This window comes from Diplotaxodon limnothrissa, linkage group LG17 (assembly GCF_057381915.1).
Source record: "Diplotaxodon limnothrissa isolate DT_005_m linkage group LG17, D_limnothrissa_male_GT1.1, whole genome shotgun sequence".
In the NCBI taxonomy this organism is placed as follows: domain Eukaryota; kingdom Metazoa; phylum Chordata; class Actinopteri; order Cichliformes; family Cichlidae; genus Diplotaxodon; species Diplotaxodon limnothrissa.
Genome location: NC_140612.1, coordinates 29339636 through 29366631, shown reverse-complemented (window position 1 = coordinate 29366631; position 26996 = coordinate 29339636). Strand labels below are relative to the sequence as shown.

Here is a 26996-nt window from a genome sequence, read left to right as displayed (position 1 = left end):
ATTTACCCTTCATTCTAATTTGTGTTGTACAGTTATTTCATTTTTAACCTTAATTTATATTTTATTCCTTCCTAGTTAAATTTACCCTTTTTAATTTTTCATATTTATTTCCTATCTTATTCATAGCCTTTTCCTTTTTTGTTTTCTTTAGGTCACGAGCAGTTGTCCAAGCATTTCACTACATATCGTACTGTGTATGACTGTGTACGTGACAAATAAAATTTGAATTTGAATTTGAATTTGTATCATTTTATCTTTTACCTTAATCACAACAATTTAGCCATAGATCATGAATAAAGGTCCTCACCTTGGCCATGCAGAGTAGTGTTAGATCATAATTAGTTGCAGTCACGGATTTCTCAGCAGCAGATGGTCCAAGTGCAAAAGTTAGTGAGTTGTCTGTTTTTGGAAATGATGCATAAAGTATTTTTAAATGTAGCTACTAAAAAATTGTTAATAAATGAGTTTAATGTAGTCGAGTAATAAGTAGTTTATATGAACTTATAAATAAATAAAAATAGACTGCATCCTGCATGTCGATGGCAGATTAACAGCAGATCTATAAAGCAATATTAAGTTATTTCTTTACAATTTATAAACTTCTTTTTAAAGTTAAAGGTTAAATTCTACACAGCAACCACCAAATGAGTTGCCAAAAACGGATTATATGTAACATTAATTCGTTTTTCTTTTCCTTATTTATTGGTTGACAGTAGAATGAATGTAATCCATTGCTTCCGTTTAAAATTGGAAATTAAAAAAAGAACGGCATCTGGTTTTAATTTGAAATGATTAACCGGAAGTCGTGCTATTTGCCCTGCTGCGCTTGACAGCAGAGAGACGCTGATAGTACAAACTTGAGAAAAAGGGGGTTGACCCGAGGACGTGTGGGTTTTTGGGAAGGTGACATCTGTGTGAGGAAGATAAGTCTTCTGCTCACCATCAGCCACTCAGAACTTCAAACAAGCTCCGAGTGCGTCGCTCTCTTAATCCGGATTCTAACTTGCACCCAAATCTTTAACCATGAGGACATACGTTTGGATTTATCAGGCTTTGCTCTGTGTTCTGCTCACTATTGTGGATACAGGTAGGACTTGAACGGTTCCAGTGGATGATAAATATCTGCACGAACTGGCTGAAATCTGATTGTTTTCCGTCTCTGCTTTTCATGCTTTCAAGTGAGAAATGAATAGAGAAATTGAGAATTAATTAGTGAGAGTGAAGAAACTTGCAGGGGAAAAATTAAAAGTTGGAAATGGGAAAGGTGGAGAAATTCTATGTTATTTTTTTTAAAAGGGGGATTCTGACAGTCGTGATTTTTGCTTGAAGTTTGTAGCTGCACTTCGTTTTGTACAAATAATCAGTTTTTAATTGCACACCATGACACTTCGTGCTATTGAATGACCTTGATCACAGACCTCCTTCAGAAAAGTTCCTGAGAAAATAATAATGACTTACGTTGTTGTTTTTTGGTTTGTTTATTTGTTGTTGTTGTTGGTTTTTAGAAGGAATCAACTTTTTATAACCTTTTTATAAGACTTTGAATGAAATCATCACTCTTTTCACTTTACCTGCTGCTCTAACAGCAAATAGTTCAAGAGTTCACATTGGTGTGATTAAAGTTTCTGTAATTAAGACGGGATCTACGTGCACGGTTCTAAATTCCAGCTTCAAACCCGTTCCAGCGCACTTTTTTGGAATGACTCTGCTTCTTTGTCATGAAAATCTTTCATTGTTCGTGGTCCTTTTAGTAATAGACACTCCTGTGTCTGTTGGGCTTATGCCAGCTATAGAGAGGATGCCAGACAGCCTGGGGTTCACACACGGCAACCGGTCTTGTAAACGAGCACCGTGCATTACTTTCCCCTCACCTCCGGGCCGGTCAGATGTCAGGGTCAGCGCTATGTTCACCAAGCGCTGATTATCTGGGGGCTGTCCAGAGTCACATCCGCCCCGCTGACATCTGACCACTGAATCCGTAGTTACCACCTCCAGGGGTGCCGACCCTGACATCTGACCGGCCCGGAGGTGAGGGGAAAGTAATGCGCGGCCCGGACTTTGGCTGGCCCTTTCGTGCGTTTCTAGAGAGAGAGATGGAAAAGGTGTGTGTGCGTATATGTGTGAGGGAGGGGAGGTGTGTGTGTGTGTGGAGGGTTTAACATCTGGCTGCTGAGCCCACTACCACATTTTGCGCTCTCTGAAGCAGATGTAATGTCTGCGTAATTCCCAGACAGAGGCGCACCTTTAACCTGTTACTTTCCTGTTGTTCATGTAATACAGATTTTCGTCTGCACTGTCCTAACATTTATATTCTTTATAATGATTATTATTATTATTACAAAGTGAGGTATTGTTACACAGGAAAGCGTGACTAAAACGCTTATCCAGCTGAGAGTTAAATTCTTTGCTCAAGGGCACCTAAGTGGAAGTTTCTGAGGTCAGAGTGTCGGCATTTCACCTTAGCTATCTGCATTTTTCAAGCTCAGCTAGATACTCCGAGCTGTTCCTCTAACCTGCAGCTGCCTCTTCTTATTAAATCTGATGTCTTTCACTCACTGAGCACCTTTTATTATAATCTTCAACCTCAGCAAATGTTTAGGATTTGGAGATAGCAGAAAGCTGAGTGCAAGGAGAGGAAGAGACTAAGTGAAATCTAATTGAGCAGCTTGGCCAGACATCAGGGCTGAAACAACACTGTGATGCGTGCCAGATGTGGTCCAGTGGAGCCCAAAAACATTAATAACACGTCCTCCCCGAAAACCATTTTCAACCACGAGGAGCCTCTAAACGCTCCACAGTTTACAATATCCTAAGTACACACACAGCGCCATGTGTCGGATCTTGGCACAGGAGCGTGTAGCTGTAATTCAGTAGCATAAGATCTTCCGGTGTGATTTATGTTGCACTTGCTCTTAATTGTAAACTCGAAACTATTGTGAGCAGACACACAACCCATCTAAAGATGTTCAGAAGCGTCTTTTACAGAAAGGTTTCATACCGCTGAAAGACGGGATCTTAACTTTTTCCAGTCCGTAAAAATGAATGATTTGCATCACTAGGGGGATTTAGGCTTTAAAATATGGTTTTGTCCTGCTTTTGAACCCAGTTGGAGCTCATATGCATCATGCCACATTGTTCCGATAGTAGAATTTCCTTTTGATGTACTTCTTTCTAGGAAAAAGCTCTCAACAAATGCCTATAAATAAAGCAAGAATGAATTGTGTATTTGAAGCGTTTCCATTTTTCCACATGAGCATCCAGCCAATTGCCAATAGCTGAGAGACTATGCATAAAATTTGATACATAAAATTTTACTATATTGTAGAAATTATGAGTGATGTTAAAGTTTTCCTATGAAACAAGATCTGCCCCACCCCCCGTTGGTTTTGTTTTTTTGGCTGCCCAATCTGCTCATTTAAAGCACCTCAGACTGATGCAGGGCTTTGCTTCCGGCCACTTTTCGTACTGATTTTTTATCCTGAAACATAACCTGACTTACCTGTTACTTCAGCTGAGGCTGCACATTGTATCTAAAGAATTGCAGAACAGCTGAGCTTGGAACAGCTCCGGACTTGCACAAAACACTTCAGTGTGTGGATGCTGACGTGCCAGCAAACACAAGGCTTGAAGCAAACTATATTTGAAGGATGTTTTCATCATCAGCTGGCCACCCAGTTTACTGGATGATGGGGAAATAATTTCATCTTTTCTCCCTGTTTGATGCCAACTCGCTGAAACCAGCTGTCACGCTGCCTGATAACCTCAATGGTGACACCATGAGAAAACTTTAGTTCTTGGCAGTAGCTCCTTAATAACAGCACTAATATTAGAGCAGTGCATGACTAAGGTTTTATACTTTGTTAATGAAGATGCAGTATAGAAACCAAGATCCCTGGCCCACATCAAAAACAGTGGTTACAAATTGGCATACACAATTTGTGATCCATCCGATTACCAGAACGGCCCAAATGCTATTAATACCCCTGAGTGGAGTGAGGCTTTAAATGCTAATGGCTTCAAAGAACAATGCCACCTCAATGTCTTATAAGCAGCTTTCACAGAGCTGAACATTGTGCATTCTCATACGAAGATATCTGTGACCAGTCTTCAGGTGCAGAACAAAATATGTGGTGCTAGAAGCTTTGTGTTTTCTGCTTGTAGTCCAAGCAGTACTGAGCATCACCTTTAAGTGGACCTTGGTTACAGGCAGGTAAATATTCAATGTAGACAACAAAAGAGGGATTACATTTGCCAGCCCTAAAATAGTATTATCCCCAGGGGTCATCGGACTGATGACTCCTGATGATGGGCTGATGGGTTCCCAGACTGACCACTGATTAAATCAGTCCTTGCCAGCCAGCACTTATACAGTGTTCACAAGGACGCCAATGTTTAAGGCTTACGTGCAGTCATATTAGAAGACCCTGAAAAAAATCTCTGGGGCAAAAGTAGTTGCCAGCTATATATTATCAAAGTCCAACAATAAAACAAAATTGGTTTACAAGTTAGATATGCAACTTTTATGGCGATATTAATGATATTTAACCTCTTAAAATCCAAAAGATGAGCAGTGATTTCATCTAGGGTTAAGGATAAGGTTTCAGCCAGATGCTAAACTATGAAATGTTGTCATTGTAAATTAAAAGCCTTGGCTTTTAATCGAGGATGCTTAAAAAGACGTTAAAAACCAAAGAGCAACTCCATTATGAGGTGATCCTTGGCGTAAACAGGCTTATTATCTGATCTAATGGATGTTTTAACATGTGCAGATCTCATGTTGTGTCCTTGTGTTTTGCAGGTTGCTGCAGAAAGTCTCGTCAGTTATTACAGAGGTATGAAAAGACTGAAAGCCACATGCTGGTTTGCACAGACTGTCCTCAGCTCCCATTGATACGAACCAGCAACTCAGAGGAACGCTGTGCCCGGAAATGCAAAGTGAAGAAAAACTTCAACTGCAGGTGAATTATATTTTGTTCCTGTGTTTATCTGATTTCCCGCACATGGTTTTTTTTATAACCAGGTTTCCTCAATCCTCTTGTTGTCCTTCTGGTATTTACACATTTTTCTTGTTTTATCAGTTGTTTATCTCTCAACTACTTCCTGGGTGTTTTTCAGAGCCTTTAACTTTCAGCGGCACAGCAAGAAATGCCACTTGCTTCCTTTTGACCGTTTCACCAACAATGTGCAGAAGCAGGCCAGCATCAACTTTACTTTATACGAAAAAAAAGGTAAATGGCAAAGCCCCAAAAATAATTCGATGTAATTCGCTTTTGTTTTTTTGTTTTTTTCTCATGAGAACATTCAGGTGCGGGGAGGTATTTACACGGGCAAAATGTGTAATTGCTGATTGCTCCTCAGTTTTTTAAGTCTTTGGTTTCTCTGTTGATGCAATAAAAGGAACCGAGCCACCTCTCCCCCCCGCTGTTTAATCACCCCAGCGGGGAAAGTCGCATGCAAAAGCACGTCAAAGACCTAAGTGGAATATAAACAACAAAAAATCATTGCTTACAGTCAGAGCGCAAAGCTCTCTCAAGAGTCAGCTATGGAATCTAGCACTTTAGACTGTGCTACAGAATTTACAAAAGCTCCCCCCGGTGACATTTAATGAACTTTAGGGAGTCGTCTGTTTAGGGAATAACACACAAGCTGGGATCTACTAAATGCTGGCTGTGAAAAAACAAAAATACAAAATGTACCATATATGGGAAAATAAATTCCAGGAGGTCAAGGCTGTAAAGGCAAATTAACTTTTAATTGCAGGAATTATATCTGAATTAACACATATACTTTTTTATGCCTTTGCTGTTATTTAGATTACATAAGGGAGTGTATCACTGGCACCATGGACAACTACAGAGGAAGGAGGTCATGGACAAAGTCAAATATCACTTGCCAAGCTTGGTCAGATAATAACATCAATGAGCACACGTAAGTCATCTCTCTTTTTTTAAATTTATGCCTTTATTGGTGAGCAATCACAGATACAGAGAAGGAAATGCAACTGAAAGGGAGCAGCGCAGCCCCATCTGGAACCTACCATTTCGGCTGATGTGATTTACGCTATAATTGGGATGCTCCGAGTCCCGTCTTTTACACAGGGAAGTCAATAGCAAGTGCATTTTTCCATTCAGATCGTGTTCGAGGAAGAAGAGTTACTTGTGATGCCTTACTCAGCTGTACACCAGAGGGTTTTTTTTAAGGAAGAGAACATGTTAATCATTCACTTCCCCTTACCAGATTCTTGTAGATTTGAAACAACAGGCTTCAAAGCTTGCGTCTCTAATCTCCATGCTTCCACCACCTTCCTGGATGCTCCTTCTCTGTGTCTGACACTGAACAGGCCTCGGAAGCTGATTTATTGATGTTCAGTTCATCCCCTTGCACCTCTGGGGTTAAGGGAAGGCGGAGGCTCAGAGACAGTTGAACGTTTATCCAGAGTTAAGTCAGATTTCTTTCAACACATGTAGCCACCTCCTCCCCGGTGGGGCTGTTTATTTTTTTTGGAGCACTCCAGACCATCAGGTGTATCCCCGAAGATGTTTTCTCCCAGACACAGCAAGGCAAAATCAGTGAATTTGCAAAGATGGTTCTGTGCCAGGGCCTCATTAGTGGTGCTCGTTAGTTATAAGATATTTTAACTGCAGCTAAGGCGGCGGGGTGGGGGTAATAATAACCGTTTGAAGAAGTGCAGTGTGAAAAAAAGTAGAATGGAGGTAAAAATGAAAGAAAGAAGGTGCAAAGACTTATAGACTGAAGTCATGTTCTGTCTGATGTCCAGCTGAGCTCACAAAGCCACAATATTACTGAGAGAAAATACAAGGTCAGTAATACAATCAAGAGAATGAAATGTTGATCCATTTTTACCCCCCTTCTTCCACATTCCCCTTAAGTCCTATTTTCATTTCAAGAAGCAGTTATTCACATTCTGAATCCTTTGTCATTGTTTATTTGGCACATGGTCCCAGTCTCCTTCTCAGTTAGAAGGGGACTTCTACCGTTTTGACTTTCGGAGGGTCACAGGGAGCTTACTTAAGGAAGATTTAGTGGGTTACCTAACATGGGACTATCCCGCTGTGTGAGAATTACCACCATAATGAACCACGCACCATTTGAGTTTCAGGTAACTATTATTTTCACGCTTGACTGATCAGTGTGGGGCAGGGGTGATTTCTCAGGAGGTTCCCTTCCCGGAAAGGGACTTCCACCTGTTATCTATATTTAGTGTTTGAACCAAGGCTCCGAAAGAAATGTGCACTGATGTCCAGCCAAGCGTGGAGAATGGAATATTTTTCTTCGTATTAATAATAATAGATAATATTGTAATCATTTATCTGTACCCCTAGGGACTTTCTTTTGTTTTTCTACTAATTTTTCCAATGGGATGTCAGTGAATGCTCTCAGCTACAGGCACACGCATAGTTACAGCTTTGATTTATGATTTTCTTGAATGGAAAATATTTAGCATCTTAGTAGTTTAACCTTTGAAAGTTTAACCTTTCAAAACATAGGGAAAAAGAGATTAGCAACACGCTGCACAGAGATTAATTATTCTAAAAAACAGGGAACTATTTTTCTGTTTTCGAAAACATTTATTTAACCTCCTAGGACCTGGCATCCATAAATGTGGACATCACATTTTGGGTTGTCTAGACCAAAATACTAAATTTTGCTCTACAAGGGCCTCATATCCACTTACGAGGACATTATACTGCCACTGTTCTACTGAAATTTTAAACAAATATCCTCATATGTGGATCTCATTTTTCTCAGAAACAAAAATCGGGTAAAAAAAAAATTTGGTAATTCTTTGTTTTTACATTCATCGGGTCCCAATATGTCCAAATATCAAAGAGAAATTAAAAATGCATGCCATGGAAGAGTTCAGGTCTTAGGAGGTTATCAGTGCGGTAGCTAAAATTGTTAGCTAATCATTTGGCAGCTAAAATTGTTAGCTAATCATATGGAAACTGATAAAACCAGTGAGAGTAAAAAATAGTCTTTGGCTGAAATAGATAAAAGTATGCATTAGTAGTTGGCTAACAGTAGACCTATCCACGAAGTAAAAATTAATAGGCCTCAGTTAGAATGCTAAATGATACATTTCATGATAGTGCTATTATTAAAGAAAGACTGAACAAGTATGGCTAGCAGCTAAAATTATTAGCTAATAATATGGAAACCGATTAAACCAGTGAGAGTACAAAATAGTCTTTGGTTGAAATGGATAAAAGTATGCATTAGTAGTTGGCTAACAGTAGACCTATCCACAAAGTAAAAATTAATAGGCGTCAGTTAGAATGTTAAATTATACATTTCATGATAGTGCTATTACAGAAAGACTGAACAAGTATGGCTAGCAGCTAAAATTGTTAGCTAATCATATGGAAACCGCAGTGGTTTTGCAAAGGGGTATCTGAACAAACAACAAGACTTCTTAAAAGGCATCTGAGACCAAAGAGGAGACTTTGTCCAAAATGCAAGCTAGCAAGAAACTAGCAACAAAACCTCATACTGATTGTCAAGCAAAATGGTGGTGATGATGGGGGCTCTTGAAGCCACAGCACCTAGGCACCTTGCAGGCTGCGACTCAACTATGAACTTCTCAGTATATCAATTAATTCAAGAGTCAAATATGAGACCATCTGTATGACAGCCAATGCTTGTCTGAAACAACAACAACAATCTGAAGCATAGCAGCAAATCTACAACAGAAAAGCTGAAAAAGAAAAAAAAATCAAGGTGTTACCATGGCCCAGTCAAAGTCCAGATCTCAACCTGAGTGAAATGCTGTGGCGAGTCCTTAAGAGAGCTGTACATAAACTGCAAAACTCAATGAAGTGAAGCAACACTGTAAAGAAGGGTGAGCCAAAATTCCTCCACAACAATATGAGAGACTGATAAAGTTATACAGAGTTGTTGTTGCTAAAGGTGGTTCTGCAAGCTACTTAATGGTGGAGTGTAGTTAGTTTTTCACAAGACTGCATAGATTCTTGTGACTACAGTGAGTTTGCTTACCATACAAATTGGAAACAGAAAAATACAGCTGTGCATGGTTGATTTAATTATTAATTAATGAGCAATGCTGTAGGCGTAGATGTGCTGGTTCACAGATGTTGTCACATTTGGATAGCGTCAGGCCAAGCCAGACTAAGCTGTAGTCATATTTAAAAGATGAGACTGAGTTCTCATACCCTCTCTGAAGTAGCAAATTTCTTTAATTTTATATCATTTCCTTTCGGCACAGAGTTTCCCATTGCACCTTGCTTCCAGAAGTAATTATTTATGCACAAAGATAAATTGTGTCTTGGTCTGCTTGCTTTAATCTCCGACTGCTTTATTCTTCGGATGCTCTAGTACTAAATCACAGCATTGTTCCACCAGGTGTGGGTATTGATAGACATTTTGCAGCAGTTACTTCAGGTCTAGATTTCATCTTGAGTGTTATCCCAAATCCAGCCAATATGTTTAGTCGTCCCCGAGAATGAAGCATGTGTACATAGTGTCTGCCTGTGCTCCGCTGGGAACAGATTTTGGCAAGGAGATGAATAGCTGGTCAACATCTGTTAGCACAACATCATTATGACTAACTTGCTCCCATGCTGGGTCCTTTTTACGGAGCTTCAGCAGATGCAGACTTTTCTTTCTTTTTGCAAAGTGAGTAACCTTGTAATTCCATTTATAAATTAAGGATATTGTATTATGATCGAGATACAGTCTATTGAGCTTTTGATTTACACTCAGCAGATGTGAGTTTTGGCCCGTGGAAACTGCTGCTTTGGAGGGGAACAAGTGTTTTTGTTTTAGTTTGGCCTACATGCATAAGTGAGAACTTGGTGTATGGCCTGTTATATTTTGACACATGTAGGTAAAACTATGCATTTTAATGGTCCTCCCTTTCGTTCTCCTTTGCACTCAGCTTCTCTTGACCAAGTCAGATGCCTGTGATTTCTCCCACCTCTGGGCTGACTGATGTTGTACATTATTAGAGAAATCTTGCATAAGCCTCTGGGCACAAAGGGGAAAGCAGAGCAGACTCCCTTAAGAGTCATTGCCTGAGGTAGTTTTTAGACAAGCTGCTAAAGGGAGGGTGGCCTCTACCTCTTTTACTTTTTTTTAATTGTTCCTGCAAGTTGTTTCTTACGTCATTAGTTAAACAATGAACTTATTCCCTTTTGCTCACTCCATTAAGATTTTTGTGTGTACTGGAATCAGTCTCTTCACTTGTTTCTTTTCACCTTTTCTTCTGCCTTGCTTCAATGTCTCCCTGGGTGGGAGGGGGGATAGTGGTCGGCATGTATCAGGGAGTTGCTGACATACCGGCTTTTGGTCGCCTTGCCACGAAAGAAGACAAATTTCCCACACTGTCGATTTAGTATGGGAATCCCCGGACTGTACAGACTTGCTTGGACGGTCCGGGTTCTGTTTCTTAAAGTCTTGTTCACTACATGGAGCCATTGGGGATTAGGTTTAAACATGTTCACAGGGCAGCCAGCAAAAGACCTGCATGGGATGCTCCAAGTGGTGCATAACGGTGTTCTGTGCTATTGGAGATTGCTGTGCTGTGACAGTTTCGCTGCTTCATACTTGAAGGAGGGGAGATGTGGTTGGAGTCACTAAGGTGATTGTGCAGGAGGTGCAAATCTGGCTAAAGCAGGCATATTGATGCCTTATTTGCATAAGATTGCTGCGAGAGGATGTAAAATGTAACCCGGTCTTGCTATCGTATTTCACAGAGCGGAGGCATACGCCGTAATGTAAATGCCTTTTGAATTTATTTGGGTTGTTACTGAGAGCACTAGCGTGCAGGTGTGGTACTGTAAACAAAACCAGAGCAGTCAAGTGTGCAAGTACTCCCAGAAATGTATTTATACAGCTTACAGTATCAGGTAACACTTTCAGTTATGTGTGTCTACACCCCTGTAGGTTTTATCCAGATAGGTACCCAACGCAAGACCTGAGGCACAACTTCTGTCGGAATCCTAACAACGATCCCGGTGGTCCGTGGTGCTACACCACAGATCCCAATGTACGAGCTGAGGAGTGTGGCATACCACAGTGTTCAGAAGGTGAGACCCATGAAGTATTAGCACTAGAAAATAAGATTTAAACAAATAAAACCAAAGGAGATTTATCCGTTGCGTGGTTCATTTTTTTCTAAAAGACACGATTCTTTTTCGATTTCCTTCATAGGCAAAAGAACATTTTGATAACTGTTGCTTCTTTGTTGACAGATGTCTGCATGACATGTAACGGGGAGGATTACCGGGGCAAAATGGACCATACAGAGAGTGGCAAAGAGTGCCAGAGATGGGACTCGGCAAGGCCTCACAAACACCCCTTCCAGCCCAAGAAGTAAGCTGCAGATCACATAGTAATCTTTCTCACAGATAACAACAGCACACATCCATGACACAGGCTTAAAAAAGAGAGGTAAATCTCATGATTTGTTATGGCTTACTTAAATCCACCTTCTTTTTTTAACATTCTCTGTCCCTCTTTTCAGGTATCGGGACAAAGATTTAAAGGACAACTACTGTAGGAACCCGAATAACCGCCTCCGTCCTTGGTGTTACACCATGGATCCCAAAACTCCATGGGAGTACTGTAACATCACTGTGTGTGGTAAGAGACTGTGCACTGTATATACTCCAAATCTGAGGCTAGGGCTTTGAGGACAAAGTCTTCAAACAAACTGAGAGCAACAAATTATTGTTTTACTCGGATTTATGACTTTATATTGGTTCAAAATGCATTACCCTTGCAGCATTTATGTGTCACACATGTAAGAATGTAATACAGGATTCAGAAGTGAACATATGATTGAGCAAGCTTTGGTTTTTGGATTTGGTTTTTACCACAAGCAAGTTGTTTAAATGTTCAACAGGGAATCGATACATACAAGTTTTGGTGTCTTTGGAGCAGTTGTGGTCAACTGAGCTAAAAAAAAAAAATGGTCCCCTTCTCCCCAGCAAAGTCTCAGGAGACTTTTGTTTATCCGGATGGTGTTTTCATGTGGGCGTTTGCTCCAAGTCATTCTACCTCAGCAAGGGACATTAAATAGGCTGTTTGCAAGAGGGCAGTTATAACTTCACAAAGCTTGAAGTGTTTTACTGAAGCCATTTAGGGCTATAAAGTGGAGGACTACAATAGAGGCTGTTATGCCAAAATACCGCACATTGCAATCAGAAAGTCTAAAAGTTGTTTCAGTGGTGTAAACATTGATTGCAAAATGATGCAATTTTATAGAGAAATTAGAGAAAAGACCTGAAATAATGCACAAAGAGCAAAACAGTTGCATATGCTTCCTTACAGGGCATGTTGGGTAAAGGGATGATTTGTTGAACAGGAGAATGATGGATGTGAATTATATTGCGTGGCCATAAAAGTAACACTTTTTTGGTGGGCTCTTATTTTGATGCCTTAACTTTCACATTATGGCTGTTGCCATCTGCCGTGATTTCCCACAATCCAAGATTAGACAAGAGATCGTAGTTTTACGCTAGCAAAGCACATTCGTATGAGTGCATCTAACAGACAGTAGTATCTTTGTTCTTGGTGGTAAATACAATATACTTAGAACAGACTTCTTGTACAGTCTTTTAGTACAAGTAAGCACACTCCGAAACATATTTGTTGTCAGATATTTGCATAAAGATTATGTTAAAAAAAAAAGGTCCTCCCAAACTCTAGCAGACAGATAGAAGTGTACTTGGCACCTGTTTGTGGCTTACATCGGCCAAGCCCCTTGTAATGCATAACCTTGAGCCTTTATACAATTTAAACAGATGAGCAGCACGGTGGAATCGTTGCCTCACAGCAAGAAGGTCCTTCCACCGTCAGGCCGGGGTCTTTCTGTGTGGAGTTTGCATGTTTTTCTCATGTTTGCATGGTCTTCTCTCCGGGTACTCTGGCTTCCTGCCTCAGTCCAACGACATGCAGTTAGTGGGGTTAGGTTAATTAGTAACTCTAAATAGCCCATAGGTGTGAATGTGAGTGCAAATTGTTGTCTGTCTATGTTAGCCCTGCAGCACTGGCGACCTGTCCAGGGTGTACACTGCCTCTCGCCCTAAGACAAGTGGGACAGGCTCCCCCCCATCCCCTCGGCGAGCCAAAGAGAATGGATGGATGAATGGAGTTATATTTTTAAAAAAAGGCCCATATATTTGTCACAAAGGGGAAAATTATATATATAAAGTTTGTTTTTGTTTTTTTACACCAGGCAGTAAACATGACGTTAAGCATGTTAACATGTGTGCCTTTGACTGATTCATTTTTGGACCCAGGAATTGCAGTTTTTGGCATCTTTGCGTTGCCTCCAGAAGTTGGATCTAAAATGTTAAACAGTGAGCTTAAGAGGTGCTAGTAGAGATATTTGCTTTGACAGTTCCTACTGATTCCAGGTTTTGCACTAAGGAAACCCTTCTGGGGTCATTCTCTGATCAAAAATGACTGTCCTGGAAGATGGAGAAGGTGGAAATCTGAGTGATACTAGGTATGAATGTGCATTTTATAACAGACAGGTATAGCTAACTGGGTTGTGCAGATGAACCATTTGCCCAAAGTCTTCTCCAGGGGCCTGGGTTATAGTCCACGCTGGACCCTTTATTGCACGTTGTTCCACCCACTCTCTCTCCCTATAAATATATGTATATATAATTCAGTAATTAAAGTATGTGTCTGTTATACACTGTTGTATTCTGGATGTTAGTTAAACTTTTTTTTTTTAGTTTTGTCCCATACGGGGACAAGTATATATAACATGTTGCCTTTATATATAATTGAAAAGACAGAGGGAAAATGAAATCAATGGAAATTAGAAAAGATGTTGCGAAATTGGAGAATTTGCATTGAAATATTCCCATATGCACACCCACAACCTCACAGAGCATCTCTCTTTGTCTCTGTCAGACACATACACGCATTGACTTTACTGTACAGGTTATGATTTACAGCGAGCATCTGCATTTGTCCAGATGTGTGTATCCCTCAATGCCTGCCCTTAGAAAGATAAAAACCACTGACCTGTGCTACACTGTGCACACAGATACTGGCATGCATTACATCAAGCCAAAGAATCCTTTTGCACACGCCTTCTCGTTTCAACCTCGAAACATTCCCTCGCCTCCTCCATCTTCCCCCATCCCATTTGTCAAAGGCTAAAGAAACAAAGACAGAAATCTGGAAATTGCTCACTGTGTAGTGCTACCCCTGCACTGCTATGCGGAACACCAGAATTCCATCTAAAGATGTTTGGAATAGTCTGCCAGTGGATAATATCGACCAAATCAGACTGGGTTTGTTGCCATTTTCTTTAGTTGGCCTGCAATAGAGAAATTCACAGGAATCATAATGTCAGTGTTTAATTTTGAAGCAAAGGTATAAATAAGATCAGGCTTCGAGCTCTGCGACTTGTTCTGTCAGCAAGTTAACCAACTTCTCATTGTTGTGGATGTCCATACGTGAAAGAATGTCAGGCACCACTGGTATGAACACACAGTAAGTTTCTATTACTATACAAGCAGGGGGAAGGGCTACTGTTTTTGATCATCTGCCTCTAGGTTAAACATGACACATTCTTGTAGGGATTAATATTCTCCTCCTTCTCTTCCTCCCTCATTCCTGACTACAGTTTGCTTTTTCAGTGACTTTCTCTTTTTTTGCATGCTTCCACCTTACAATGACATTTATCTGTTTCAGGTTCAGACCCTACCGAGGACTCCGATGTTGAAGTAACAACTTCCTGTGTCCAGGGAAAGGGCACAGACTACCAAGGCACAATGAATGTCACCCCGGAAGGTGTGACATGCCAGCGCTGGGATTCCCAGTTCCCACATAGCCACTCATTTCTTCCGCAGAACTACAAATGCAAGTGAGTAACAGCTGCTTCATAGCTGCTGACAACATGGATTCACTTCTCTCAGGAATGTCAAGAAGAGTACTTGATCATTGGCATCATCATTTAAATTGTAGTTTGTGTGTGTGTTATAGAGACCTCAGAGAGAATTACTGTCGCAATCCTGATGGTGCAGATTACCCATGGTGCTTCACTACAAACCCTAATCAGAGGATAGCCAATTGCACCCACATCCCCAGATGTGGTGCAGAGGCTACACAAAAAGCAGGTAAATTCTATGAAAATTAATTTCTGAGAATTGCTCAGCGTTTTGGGGAATGCAGTTGTTTGCTTTGTATAAAAAAGGGAGTAACAGCAAGCACAGCCAATCGTGTTTATTTAGTGTTTTTGTCATGAATCGCTGTGCGGCAGGCAGGAGTTGGACCCAAAATGCAGGACTCACAGACTCGGGGAGGTGAACTCAAAACACAGCTTTATTTGCTGGTAGAACAAACATACAAAACTAGACTAAACTGGGAAACCATAAACTAAGAACTCACAGGGAGACACAGGGAGATCCACACACAGCATGAGGGACGACGCGACACTGACTCAGAGAAACACAGGGTTTAAATACACTGGGAAGTAACGAGGGGAATGAGACACAGAAGGAGGGCACAGCTGGGAGAAATCAGGACTGACGAGACAAGCAAAGCAGGACGCATTCACATGAGACACGGACCATCAAAGTAAAACAGGAAGTATCACACAGAGACGCGAACTTGACACAGTGGAGACAGCAACTAAGAAATACAGAGACATAAACCATAAGGCAGAGGTCTAAGAACCAAAATACACAGGGAAATACTCAGCTGGGAACACAAGAGACTAGACTAGAGAGAGTAACAAAAAACCAACCATGAGAACATAATGCACAATGCAGAGTGACAGAAAACAAGAAACTCAAACATGCAAAGACACAATTACACAGAACAGAGGGGACACAGAGAGACATGAAGGGCAAGGGATCAAAACTAGAAGCCATAGAATAAATCACACACACAAGTACAATAATACAAAAATCACAAAGAACTAAAAACGCTGGGTCAGGAGACCCAGGACCGTGACAGTACCCCCCCCTCAAGGGCTGGCTCCAGACAGCCCAAACACAGAAAAACAAAACCAAACAGAAAACAACCCAGGGCGGGCGGCGGGGGCCCAGGACGGAGGGCTCGGAACAGAAAACAAAAGAAGAGCACAGCAAACACCGGAGCCCAAGAAAACAACCCAAACACAGAGCAGTTCAGGGGGCCGGCCGTGCGCAAGGCAACGGCGGCGACGTGGAAACAGTTCAGGAGGCCGGCCGTGCGCAAGGCAACGGCGGCGGCGAAGGAGACAACGGAGCAGTTCAGGAGGCCGACCGCGCGGAAGGCAGCGGCGGCTCTCCAGTGTTAGGCGTGCTGGCCATGGCCCGGTGGGCACAGGACCAGTCGAGGCAGGACCAGGCGACGACGGGGCCGGACCAGGCGACGACGGGGCTGCAGCAAGCGAAACAGAAGCCAAAGACGAAGCTGGGCCAGACGAGGACGCAGAGGCTGAGGCCGGGCCAGACGAGGACGCAGAGGCTGAGGCCGGGCCAGACGAGGACGCAGAGGCTGAGGCCGGGCCAGGCGAGGACGCAGAGGCTGAGGCTGGGCCAGGCGAGGACGCAGAGGCTGAGGCTGGGCCAGGCGAGGACGCAGAGGCTGAGGCTGGACCAGGCGGAGCCGCAGAGGCTGAGGCTGGACCAGGCGGAGCTGCAGAGGCTGAGACCGGACCAGGCGTAGCAGAAGCACAGGCAGAGGCTGGCCCAGGCGTAGCAGAAGCACAGGCAGATGCAGCCGGACCAGGCGACGACGAGGCGGTCGCAGGTGGCGGCTGGACAGGCTCCTCGGGCCCTCCAGCGGAGACAGGAGGCTGAACGGGCCCCTCGGACCCTCCAGCTGACGAGGCGTGAGGCTGGACGGGCCCCTCGGACCCTCCAGCGGAGACAGGAGGCTGAACGGGCCCCTCGGACCCTCCAGCGGACGAGGCGTGAGGCTGAACGGGCCCCTCGGACCCTCCAGCGGAGACAGGAGGCTGAACAGGCCCCTCGGACCCTCCAGCGGAGACAGGAGGCTGGACAGGCCCCTCGGACCCTCCAGCGGAGACAGGAGGCTGGACAGGCCCCTCGGACCCTCCAGCTGACGAGGCGTGAGGCTGGACAGGCCCCTCGGACCCTCCAGCGGAGACAGGAGGCTGAACGGGCCCCTCGGACCCTCCAGCGGAGACAGGAGGCTGAACGGGCCCCTCGGACCCTCCAGCGGAGACAGGAGGCTGAACGGGCCCCTCGGACCCTCCAGCGGAGACAGGAGGCTGAACGGGCCCCTCGGACCCTCCAGCGGAGACAGGAGGCTGAACGGGCCCCTCGGACCCTCCAGCTGACGAGGCGGGAGGCTGAACGGGCCCCTCGGACCCTCCAGCTGACGAGGCGGGAGGCTGAACGGGCCCCTCGGACCCTCCAGCGGAGACGGGAGGCTGAACGGGCCCCTCGGACCCTCCAGCGGAGACGGGAGGCTGAACGGGCCCCTCGGACCCTCCAGCGGAGGCTAAAACAAAGCCAACAGGCATGAAGTCCTCTGGCGGACATGAGGACAACTGGCGCTGCACTGAGCACTGACTCTGCCCAGGCAATGCGAACATGGTGCAGTTCTTAGGGGGCTGCTTAAACTTCAGGGGTCCAGAATCAGCTGGGGACTGAGACCTAGCCTCTGGGGAAGCCCTGGAGTGGCCAACTGTGCCAACGGCGGCTAAACCATGAAAAGTACCCTGAGTAGAAATCAAGTTACCTCTCTGCATGGAGTGAATGAGCAAAACTGGCGACACAGGAGACTGAGCAGAGAGAGGCTGCTGGGCAGCTAACTGAGCTACTGGAGACACGGGTGAGAGTGGGAGCTGAGCTACTGGAGACACGGGTGAGAGTGGGAGCTGAGCTACTGGCGACACGGGTGAGAGTGGGAGCTGAGCTACTGGCGACACGGGTGAGAGTGGGAGCTGAGCTACTGATGGTGGTGAAGTAGATAACTGCACGGGAGACTGAACTGAGGGCGTCTGCACTGGCACAGGGGACTGAACTGATGTCTGTTGTAACGGAGGTGGTGAGAGCGGAGTAGGCAGGGGAGTTGATGACTTCACAGGAGAATGAACCAGAGGTGAGTGCACAGGAGACTGAGCTAGAGGTGGTAGTGATAGTTGAGGGGAAAGTGGAGCTGGTGATTGAGTGGATGACTGTGCTAAGGGATGCTGCACTGGGGACACTGGAGACTGCACTGGGGACACTGGAGACTGCACTGGGGACACTGGAGACTGCACTGGGGAAAGCAGGGCTGCAGGAGGCTGCACTGGGGACACTGGAGACTGCACTGGGGAAAGCAGGGCTGCAGGAGGCTGCACTGGGGACACTGGAGACTGCACTGGGGATTGCAGTGATGGTTGTAGTGGAGGTGTGACGGGTGGAGGAGTGGCTGAAGTGGCTGCGGGTCGGGCGGCTAGTGGCTCAGCTATAGAGCATATTAACGGCAGGGCTATGGGTTGAATGTCTGACTGAGTAGCAGCCCGAATGGCTGGGTGTAGTGATGGTGGTGGTGGAAGGGAAACAGGTGGTAGTGTGGATGACGGAACTAAGGGCGACTGAGTGGCAGACCGAACTGATGACTGAAGCGATGGTAGAGGTGAAAATGGAGCGTGTGGTGGAGTTAATGGCTGTGCTAGCGGGGACACAGGAGATGGAGCTAGCGCTTCTGGCTGGGCAGCTAAGTGAAAAAACACAGCCCCGGAATAAACAGTCCCAAAGTCAGGAAACTCTTGATTGTCCCTTCCACTCACCACAGCTGGCAACTCAGACGTCTCGGGGTCTGGCTGTGGCGGTGGGTGTCGGCGGCGTGAATGCCGTTTTCTTCGGGAAGCCGGAGGTGCGGTGATGGAGGAAACTGGCAACGACGGAGAGATCACGGCCGGCTCCTCATCCTCCGACCACATTGCTGCGAGAAAAGCAGCGGGTGAGTGACAGTCAGAGTGGAGGGTGGATGGAGAGGAGTCCAGTGGCAGCGGCGTGGAAACGTTTCCCGATTGTGGCGGTCGCTGTTGCGGTATGACGAGCTCGCGAGCTTGTACTGTCTCCTTGGCTTTCTGCAGATTGGACAGTAGGCCCGAAAATCCTGAGAGCTCGAAGATGGGGATTCCCCTTGAGAATTGCCTCGATGGCGTTTATCCCAATGGACATTGCTTTAATGTCCGAGGCATGGGAAACTCGCTCCCACAGGCTGAAGATGCGGGCCAAATCGCTTTCCCGGGAGGAGCCTGCTGGGTCCATGTCTGGTCGCGTCGTACTGTCATGAATCGCTGTGCGGCAGGCAGGAGTTGGACCCAAAATGCAGGACTCACAGACTCGGGGAGGTGAACTCAAAACACAGCTTTATTTGCTGGTAGAACAAACATACAAAACTAGACTAAACTGGGAAACCATAAACTAAGAACTCACAGGGAGACACAGGGAGATCCACACACAGCATGAGGGACGACGCGACACTGACTCAGAGAAACACAGGGTTTAAATACACTGGGAAGTAACGAGGGGAATGAGACACAGAAGGAGGGCACAGCTGGGAGAAATCAGGACTGACGAGACAAGCAAAGCAGGACGCATTCACATGAGACACGGACCATCAAAGTAAAACAGGAAGTATCACACAGAGACGCGAACTTGACACAGTGGAGACAGCAACTAAGAAATACAGAGACATAAACCATAAGGCAGAGGTCTAAGAACCAAAATACACAGGGAAATACTCAGCTGGGAACACAAGAGACTAGACTAGAGAGAGTAACAAAAAACCAACCATGAGAACATAATGCACAATGCAGAGTGACAGAAAACAAGAAACTCAAACATGCAAAGACACACAATTACACAGAACAGAGGGGACACAGAGAGACATGAAGGGCAAGGGATCAAAACTAGAAGCCATAGAATAAATCACACACAAGTACAATAATACAAAAATCACAAAGAACTAAAAACGCTGGGTCAGGAGACCCAGGACCGTGACAGTTTTAAAAAATGTATTGTAAAAACAACTTAGAGTCTTGTCATCACTTTTGAGTAAAGGTTATGGCTCAAAGCCCGGTTCATTTGACATAAAGCCAAAATCGGCTTTGTTAAATCTTTTTTTGTTATATCAGTTTAAAGAAATACATTCTAAAGTGTTCAATGTTGTTGCTTTTAGACAGGGCCAGATTGCTTTCTTCAGTCTTTAATTTTGAGAATATATATTTGCAAAAGTGTCGATCTTTTCTTCTAAAATTACTAGAATATTTTAAAAGTAAATAACAAAGTACATTCAATCAATTACTAGGAAATTTCCATGTTGAATTCCAAACTACAGATGTTTTAAAAGAGATGTCATGCTTTTGTAAAGTAGAAGAATACTGCTCTCATAAGACTGAGCCACTTGGCAAAGGGCTGCCCAACGAATTCCATTTCATGCAAGAATAACAACACCAGACTTTGGCAATAGCTGCTCGTTGTCATTTCCCATGTTTCTCTGCTTTGCATTTTGTAGAACACACACGTCTCAAAGCAGCCAGTCAGTTTGCAACTAAAGACCCTTCTCTGATTCTATTTAAGACCAGAAATAATGAGATTTGGGAGACACCGTTTACACAGAGACCCATAATATTAAATGGTCCAAACCACAAAGACAAGCATAGACCCAAATTCTTTCTCTGTCTCTGCAAGTACATGAATTTGTGTTTGTGAGTATTCCACCAACATGAAGAGGTGTTTAACCAGCTGTTGGGCTCACTAAGCTTCAGCGCTTTAACAAAGTCATCTGAATAATTTTATCCTGTTCTATCTCAGAGTGTTATGAAGAGAATGGAGAGACTTATCGGGGCACTTTATCCATAACTCGATCGGGGATTCCCTGTGCAGACTGGTCACATCACATAAACAGGTAATGAAATAATTTGTTCTGCAAAGACTTTTGTTGCATTTCTGTTGTTGGCTCCCAGTGCAACTCCAGCCGTACCGAGCAACCCTGCAACTGTTTCCTAGAGAGATTGACATTCTTTTCAGCTCACTTGATGAGTGTTTGTTGATAACTTAGCTCCCATTGCCTTGTGAAAATCCCTTTCAAATGAATGAGGCTAAGCACTGAAAACAAACAGCAAGAGGAAATCAGGGGTTCCACAGGGGTCAATACCAGGTCCAATTATTATTCATCTAGCTGACGAGAGGAAACCCGAGGGTGCTCTCAAAGTGACCCATACTGGGGGAAAGACTGCCCGCTCCAAGGCCGTTACTTCACGCTGAAGTCAGCCTGTTGGAATTACTTAATTTACAGGAATTTTAAAAGCCAAAATGGCACAGACAGATGGACATGTTCCAGAGCCGACCCTTGACCCCAGGAAGTGCTTTCTTAGGAAAGTAGATCAAAGCCAATCAGCTCCCTCCCGTAGAATGCAGCCAGCGAGTCTACTCTGTTCAAGGCTCAGGGTCATACTAGGAAACATGCTCAGAGCTACAACATTGTTTAACATTCTCCTGGGAAGTAGAATTGTCTTCACCCCCTTACAAATTATCAGTTGATTAGAATCCTTTTTGTGTGCGCGTGTCTGAACTCTTACCAAGTAACTGTTTTTTTACGGGTATTGTGGATGGCTTAGATGACACACAATTAGATATAAATTCCTACAAATCAGAAGCAAAACTGCATCATTCCATAGAGGATGTGGTTCCTGCTGGTCTGAACCCTGCTGAACGCTTAGACTGCATACTTTTGAACTCCCATGAGCACTCTTCGCAAAACTCTGCGTTTCCTTCTACAGGCTAAGCAGCAAATGTTGAGGATTCATTGCATTATAGGAGAGCCAGAGTCAGAATTTTCTAGGCATTCCATGGTTACTTTCGTGTGTATGTAATATATGTGCCTGACAGCATTTGTGCAACTCCGTGTACACATGTGCCCACCTTTATGAGATATGACCCAGTATTAGTTTTTGTCTTTCTGCAAAATAACACATGGGATATGATAATCTGTATTTGTGTGTTTTACAGTGGGGATTCTCACTCTACGGTGTCCCATGTAGGGCTGGAGAAGAACTACTGCAGGAACCCAGATCGCGACAGACACGGCGCTTGGTGTTACACCAGTCCAAATAACCGCCTGGCCTGGGATTACTGTAAACTAAAACACTGTGAGTTCCTTAAATAAACATTTACCCTATGTAAGTTTCGGTAAGTAGATAATATCTGTGTTTACCCAAGTAGAATGAGAATGAAAGATATCTGTGTATGTGTGTATGTAAATGTGTAGTCAGTGCCAATATCTGATAAGCTTTGAGAGCCAAAGACCAACAGGACCACAGCTCATCCATACTAATACTAAATACTCACACATACTAAACAAGTGTGATATAACTGTTGACTTTCCAGAACAGATGGATGTTTATTATATCATCCGGTGGTTTGGAGGCCACAGCTTTGAAGCCACAAATATTTAATTTTGCCATATTGGGCTTTTTGATGTTGGATGTGATGATATTTGGATGAGAAGGCAGACCTGCAGAGCTGCCAGCTAACACTAGCTTGGTTTGTAATTGGTTCTGTAATTCACTATATTAAATGAGATGCTATTATTTGGCTAATGACAACAAGCTTAAAGTAAAAACTATGTACCCGAGTGACTTTAACTGCAGCCAAACCCAAACATAGCAAAACAGCATCATTTCTGGCAGCCAACTCCTTCCTAATGCTTACATTTAAGTCATAAATTTGATGTTTATAACTTGGGTAATATATAAAAAGAAACACCGCCATACAGTCAGTGTAAATGTTAGCTATTAGCCATCAAATCATTTTCATTCTTTGCTGTAAATGTGTTTATTTTAGCTTCAAAGTTGGGCATTTAACATGGGAGTGTATGCATGCACAGTGTAATAGATGGATCACTTTTGAAACCTCAAGATGAGTGATCACCATCTTGGTTATGAAAAAAGATGTGATTATAAAGGGTGGGTCTGACTTAAACCACAAGCTTATTGGCTAAAAAGTTTTAGCTAATGACTTTCTGTACTGGGTTCATTTTTCATACCCAGAAGCTACATCCATGTTTTGTACCCTCTTTGGCCTTTGCAGATTGATTGGCTTTCTGAACCTGTCTTAAGTGGCCATTAGAGCAACTGCAGTTTTTGGCACTTGGGCATTACCTTCTTTTAAAAGCTTTAAAGGCTGCTTAGGAATATATGTCCCTATTTAATTTTGTGCTAAGCTAACCAGCAAGGCTGTGTTAGGTAGCCTGTAACACCCAGGAGAGAAGCATTGCTCGCAAATCAATAACATGGCTGTCTTTAAAGGCAGAGAAGCTTGTTATGAAACTGAGGGGTACTAAATGTGCTTCCTTTTTATCAAACAAAGAAGAAGTTTTCAGAGCCTTTGGGACTGTTTAAATGGGACATCTGAAAGAACATGTAATGACATTTAGAACAGAAGAAGTGCTGATATGTGGGTGTAGTACATTGAAATAACACAAGTGATTTAGCTTCGTAGCGTTTACTGACTTCAACCAAAATATCATAATTGTTTTCTTGCACAGCTTTCTGGGCGGCTTACGTAATCTGTTTGCTGTGGTTTAGTCCAATTGGCAGAGAATACACGATGCTCAAACAGCAAACAGATGCGAAAGTCTGTTGCCATTTCATTTGCGAAAACACACACTTGGGCCACTGGACCCTGCATGTTCTTTGGCTGGTTTCAGTGAAGCTGCATTGAATATTTTCCATAATGTAAAACACGTCTTCCGTGAAGTTTTAAGGTCTCGAGCAAATCTATTTGTTGCGGTTGCTGACTAATATAGCCTCCAGCAATTATTTAGATCCAGAGATAAGCCTTTATAAAGTATAAAAGGCTGTCATATTTACTCAGGTTTCATGTTTTGTATGTTCCCTGCTGCTGTGGGGTGTATGTTCATATTGTACTTTGCTTTACTTACATCAGGTGATTCAGCTACAAAGGCTCCTCAGACAAATAGTGAGTATGTCTTTTTCTTTCTTTTTACCAAAAATGGTCCTCTTTCTCATGTGCTTATCTCTGATCTCCTTCCTTTCCTCTGTAACTCTCTCTCTCTCTGTAGATCAAGTCAGTCTGTTGATATTTACCTAACTGAACAAATAGTTTCCTTTTGAAGTTTTGATTAATATTTTCCAATGGAAATGTTAAAAAAACTACATCTGTCTAACACACAGTATCAATTATATCTCCTTGCTTAGTTCAAACGAGGCCCAAGATATCATGCTTTGTGCACATAAACACCAGAATAGTTGGAGGACATCAAGTGCGAGGTACAGATGGCAGCTGGGTTGTAAGCATCCAAAGACAGTAAGTGTTTTCCAGTCTTTGTTCTTTAGAAGCCTAGACCTTCATCCATGTTTATGCTGTGTACTGTGATTGATCCATTTTTCCTTCTTACCTTTTCCTAGGAAGGTCCATTTGTGTGGTGGCTCACTAATCAGAGAGAACTGGGTTTTGACAGACCAGCAGTGCTTCACCTCCTGGTAATTTCTCTCCCTTTTCAGACTTTACTTTACTTTCTTTCTTTAAAAATGCTTCCATTGCTGCTTCTATCTATAATTGCTTAAAGGCTGCACAGCGTACTGCCAGACAGACTTGACCTGAGATAGGGACCGCATGTTTTGGACTGCTGTTTAACCTGCAGTTGCTTATGTCAGAACTAATCATATTGTCCTTTTGCAATGTCTCTGTCATGTGTAGTACTGGCTTTGATTTAAAAAAAAAAGATCCCTTTTTTCTGTAGTAATCTGCAATGCTGCAAGTAATACATATGGTGTAGATCAGCAGCTTTTAGCAGATATTTTGATTTAGCGGGGAGCCTCGAGGTGCTTGAGGCCTTGCCTTTTTTTTGGCTTTTTTCTCTATGAAAAAAATACACATTTGCCATTCAGGAAATGTTATTTTAAGAAAGTAAGTGTATTTTTGAAAAATATCAAGAGCTAGTGGAATGTGTTAACTAAAAAAAAAAGTAGTATTTGTAAAGACAGTTTTGTGAGATTTGTTTAAAAGAGAGGCTGCTCTAGATCTGGGCAGGATTTCCTATTGAATCCGGTCAGTTGAATCATCGTTTGGCTGTAATCCACTGTACGACTCAAAAAAACTGTATGACTCTGTCTTACACTGACTCTTGTAATCATCAGCGTTCCAGATCTCCGGGATTACAGTGTGCAGGTCGGTCTGCATCACCTCGATGAGTCTAAAAACCGACCGCGACTACGAGTCTCTCGCCTGATCTGTGGCCCAGACGGCTCCAACCTAGTAATGTTGAAGCTAGCAGAGTAAGTGCTCAGTTAGTGGCTAGTGTCAGCTGATTTATGCTTCTAGTTAAAGAAAAAGACAGTGATAGAAAATACTGTGAGTGCTTTAAATTTAAAAAGAAAGGTCGTGCAACATGCTTTGGCTTTTATTTGTGATGATTTCTGTTGGTTCTAGTCCTGCCCCTGTGTCTGAAGGTGCATCCACCATTCATCTTCCCGTGAAAGACTGTCGCATCCCTGAAGGCACCAACTGCACCATGTATGGATGGGGGGAAACCAAAAGTACTGCCTTCTTTCAACCACATGCTGTTTTCCATGTTATTTTTTAATGACAAAAAAACCCACTGTTCCTTTTACAAATTGCTTATTGTGTTTTTTGTATCCTTCTCTGTGCAGATACTGGACACGATGAAGCCCTTAACTCTGTAATCATGCCGATGGTGGACAACGACATGTGCTCGCACATCAAAGAAGACGCCGGGGAAAGCAGAATATGTGCTGGCGGGAAAAGGGGAGAAGGCGTGTGTGATGTAAGGATCTCAAATCGCCAAATGCATCCTGAAGCAAAACAACATGGATGTGAACTGAATGCTCGGTGCTTAAAGGATCATTTCACCACAATTGTGTAACAAACACCATTTATTGGAACTACTTTCTACTGAAGAAATAGTTCCCTTTGTTGAGCAGCAGGTGTTTTAAAGAGCCAAATAACACCTAAGCCTTTTGAAGCCAGTAAGGCTTAAATGGAAAAATATGTTTGTTTTGTGGGTGAACTGATATTTTAAGCATTATATTATTATCATTATTATTATTATTACTATAGACTTGCTTTGGTGTAATTATTGCTAATCCACAGTCTGTCTTTATTTTGTTCTTGCAGAGGGACTACGGTGGCCCACTGGTTTGCCAGGAACATGAGCGCAAAGTCATAATTGGTGTGAGCATCCAAAGGACAAAATGTGCCTCATCACAGCCAGCACTTTTTGTTAATGTTGCTTTCTACTCAGAGTGGATATACAAAGTCTTCAGACTTTACCCGAATGTGTAAAGAAACTAATGGAGTGGTGTGAAAAGCAACCCACAGGGGACTACCATAGCTTGCAAGAGCTGACAGAGGAACTTGGGCCACAAATCTCCAACATGGATTATTGGGTGGCATACAGAAAACGACTGTATGATAGTGACAAGTTTGGATTTTATGGTGGAATCTGTCGCCATCTGTAGATGACATAAACTAGAAATTGGAGACTGGATGCATCTAATTGGTTCTCACCCATTCTTCGATTTTGCAAATGAGGAGATCTCGGCATTTTCGAAATCAAAGTCTTGTGCACATAAACGGAGTGCAAATTGTTTTTTTTGACATGTTCAGAATTTCTGAAGCCATGCAAACAATGACAGTGAGGAGGACACTTGTGATTCAGTATTATCTCCTGGAATATACTTGAACCCAACTCTTTGGTGGTTATCACTTTAGGTAGCCTTCATTGACTGGGACCTTTTCTTTTTTTGAGATGAAGAAGAAGAATTTTTTTAAGTGTCGAGCTGGTCTTTTTACCTTAAACACAAGCGATGTGGATTGACATAAATGTGGCCTTCATGACATAAAAAGGTACTTATCTGGTATTAAGGTGATTATCACAGCAACTAAAGGTGTCCATGTCCCAGAAAAGAAAATATATGCGTGAAAATGTCATTACAATCTGCCTATTATGTTCCCTTTGTGAAAATAGCCTTTCAGCCTGGCAGTGCTAATTGT

General features: G+C 43.2%; 1 protein-coding gene across 1 annotated transcript; it reads left to right on the top strand.

Annotated features, from left to right (window-relative positions):
• The first annotated feature begins 1023 nt into the window (after positions 1-1023).
• hgfa (hepatocyte growth factor a) lies at positions 1024-26285 on the top strand. The gene is made up of 18 exons (XM_085375881.1): positions 1024-1087; positions 4799-4958; positions 5116-5228; positions 5814-5928; positions 10924-11066; positions 11232-11352; positions 11504-11622; positions 14698-14869; positions 14971-15122; positions 20772-20865; positions 21969-22108; positions 23907-23939; positions 24179-24287; positions 24389-24463; positions 25121-25258; positions 25413-25519; positions 25634-25767; positions 26118-26285. The coding sequence occupies exons 1-18, from the start codon at positions 1024-1026 to the stop codon at positions 26283-26285; spliced, it is 2157 nt and encodes a 718-aa protein (XP_085232007.1).
• Positions 26286-26996: the final 711 nt, after the last annotated feature.